This window comes from Dryobates pubescens, unplaced genomic scaffold (genome assembly GCF_014839835.1).
Source record: "Dryobates pubescens isolate bDryPub1 unplaced genomic scaffold, bDryPub1.pri scaffold_86_arrow_ctg1, whole genome shotgun sequence".
NCBI classification, from domain to species: domain Eukaryota; kingdom Metazoa; phylum Chordata; class Aves; order Piciformes; family Picidae; genus Dryobates; species Dryobates pubescens.
This window is the reverse complement of record NW_026530804.1, coordinates 14,716-17,293: the sequence shown is the minus strand read 5'-3', so window position 1 is coordinate 17,293 and position 2,578 is coordinate 14,716. Positions and strand designations below refer to the sequence as shown.

At 55.8% G+C, this 2,578-nt stretch overlaps 1 protein-coding gene across 1 annotated transcript; it reads right to left on the bottom strand.

Annotated features, from left to right (window-relative positions):
• Nucleotides 1–378: 378 nt before the first annotated feature.
• LOC128899858 (olfactory receptor 14J1-like) lies at nucleotides 379–897 on the bottom strand (the record flags this gene model as incomplete). Its single annotated transcript, XM_054179571.1, has 1 exon — nucleotides 379–897. A coding segment is annotated over exon 1 (519 nt), but the record flags the coding sequence as incomplete, so codon positions are not given.
• Between the last annotated feature and the right edge of the window lie 1,681 nt (nucleotides 898–2,578).

Sequence of the window (2,578 nt, the reverse complement as noted above, 5' to 3'; positions counted from 1 at the left end):
TCCACCTCTGCACACAGGCACTGCCCTGCAGCTCCACAGAAGCCTTGGAGGAAGGAACTCAGAGAAACAACTCCCAGCAGGGTCCTTTATTGTGTTGAACACAGAGGGAGCACAGCTCCTCATGTCTGCAGCCTCTGGGTCATACCAGACAGGACAACACTGAACCAGAAATGCTCTGAAGAAAGACATTTGTGTGGGAACAACATTCTCATAAGGGGAACAGCACCAGCAGCAGCCAGATCTCAAGCAGCCAGGCTGGGCCTGCACTGAGTGACATCAGAACTGCTCTGGAAGGAGAAGACAAGGAGTTTATTGCTCCTGAAAGCATCCAGTGATCAGTTTGCTCAGGGCAGCCTTGAGCTCCTGGTTCCTCAGGCTGTAGATGAGAGGATTCACTGCTGGAGGCACCACTGAGTACAGAACTGACACCACCAGGTCCAGGGATGGGGAGGAGATGGAGGAGGGCTTCAGGTAGGCAAAGAAGGCAGTGGTGATAAAAAGGGAGACCACAGCCAGGTGAGGGAGGCAGGTGGCAAAGGCTTTGTGGCGTCCCTGCTGAGAGGGGATCCTCAGCACTGCCCTGAAGATCTGCACATAGGACACCACAATCAACACAAAACAGACAAAGAAGAAACAGGCAGTGAGAACAAGAAGCCAAAGTTCCCTGAGGTAGGATGTGGAGCAGGAGAGCTTGAGGATCTGGGGCACTTCACAGAAGAACTGCTGCACAGCATTGCCCTGGCAGAGGGGCAGGGAAAATGTATTGGCTGTGTGCAGCAGAGCATAGAGAACCCCACAGCCCCAGGCAGCTGCTGCCATGTGGCCACAAACTCTGCTGCCCAGGAGGGTCTCATAGTGCAGGGGTCTGCAGATGGCAACATAGCGATCGTAGGACATGGTGGTGAGGAGAAAATACTCTGCATCAATTAGGAATATGAAAAAGAAGACCTGGAGAACACATCCTGCATAGGAGATGTCCCTGCTGTCCCAAAGGGAATTGGCCATGGACTTGGGCACAGTGGTGGAGATGGCACCCAGGTCAAGGAGGGCGAGGTTGAGGAGGAAGAAGTACATGGGGGTGTGGAGGTGGTGGTCCCAGGCTATGGTGGTGATGATGAGGCCATTGCCCAGCAGGGCAGCCAGGTAGATGGCCAGGAAGAGGCAGAAGTGCAGGAGCTGCAGCTGCCTTGTGCCTGGGAATGGCAGGAGGTGGAAGTGGGTGATGGAGCTGCTGTTGGCCATCTGCTGCCTCTGGCCAGGAGGCACTGTCAAAAGAGAAGGACACAGTGCGTGGAGACTTCTCTCAGCACAGCCAAAACCACTCCCCATGACCCTCCCCTGTCACACGCACATCTGCTGCTGCTTCTTCTCAGGGACCTTCCTTCAGCTCCAAGGCTGGAGCACTGCTTGGTCATGGCTTAGGGTAAAAGGCAAGAGTGGAAGAGCTCCCCATGGACTCTAAGTCACCCTGCTCTGCACCTCAGCTGGAGGGTGACCATGCTCCCATGCCACCCTGAGAAGCCACCAGACACTGCTCAGAGCAGAGGGATCCACCCCACACCACTCAGTGTCTAAGGGTCTCAGCATCCCACTTCTAGTCCAGGAAACACTTGGCTCAGTGTCCCCTGGAAGGCAGCACAGCCTGGATGGACACCTCAAGGACACAGCCAAGGCATGACCATGGCAGCTCCTGAAGTCAGCTCATTCCCAGCCTCACAGCCTGCACTGCCCAGAGCTTCACAGGCTGGAGGACAGCTGGGACACCTCATTGCTGTGGTTCCACCTGCACAGAAGATCTCACAGTGACTGTGCCTGACTCTGCAGCTGAGGCTTCCAAATGCCCAGAGAGCCATCAGCAACACAAAGAGCATCTGAGACAGGCAAGGAGAGTGACAGACAGACAGTCAGGAAAGCCCTCAGGTGAGGACTGTAGGCACTTGGTGAGGTTCCCAGTAAAGCTCTGTGTGATGGTTTAAGAGGCTCAGGACCTGCTCTAATGGCACTGCTGAGTTTTCCTCCTCACCACCCAGGCCAAAGACAGTGGAAGCAGAGACTCAGGAGAGCAGAGACTGGGTTAGGAATCCCTGGCCTGAACATAGTCATGAAAAATCCCACTGGAAATTATCTGGGCATGAGCTGGAGCTGAGAGCAGCCCTGACCCACACAGCAGCCTCTCCACAGCAGAAAGACACTGCCTTGCCCTGCCTTGCCCTGCCTTGCCCTGCTCTGCCAAGAGTGGCCCCTTCCAACCACAGCTTCTCCCCAAAGCAGCATGAAGAGCTCCCTGGGCTGCTTGAGAGCTGAGCCTGACAGGCAGCAGAGTCCCTGCCCCAGCACCCAGCCCCAGCTTTAGGAGATGCCTCCAGGAACTGCAGCTGCACTGCCCTGCAACCAAAGACTCACCATGTCAGCAACTGCAGTCAATTATCCTCTAGTGAGCACTCAGCATCCTCCCAATCCTGGCCACCTTGAAGCTCTTTTTGCCTTCCTCATCTCCCTGAGATGCCCTGGCAGTGCCCTGCTGTGTTGTGCAGAAGAGCTGCTGCTGGGCAGAGCTCCATGCAGCCCAGGAGCCTGG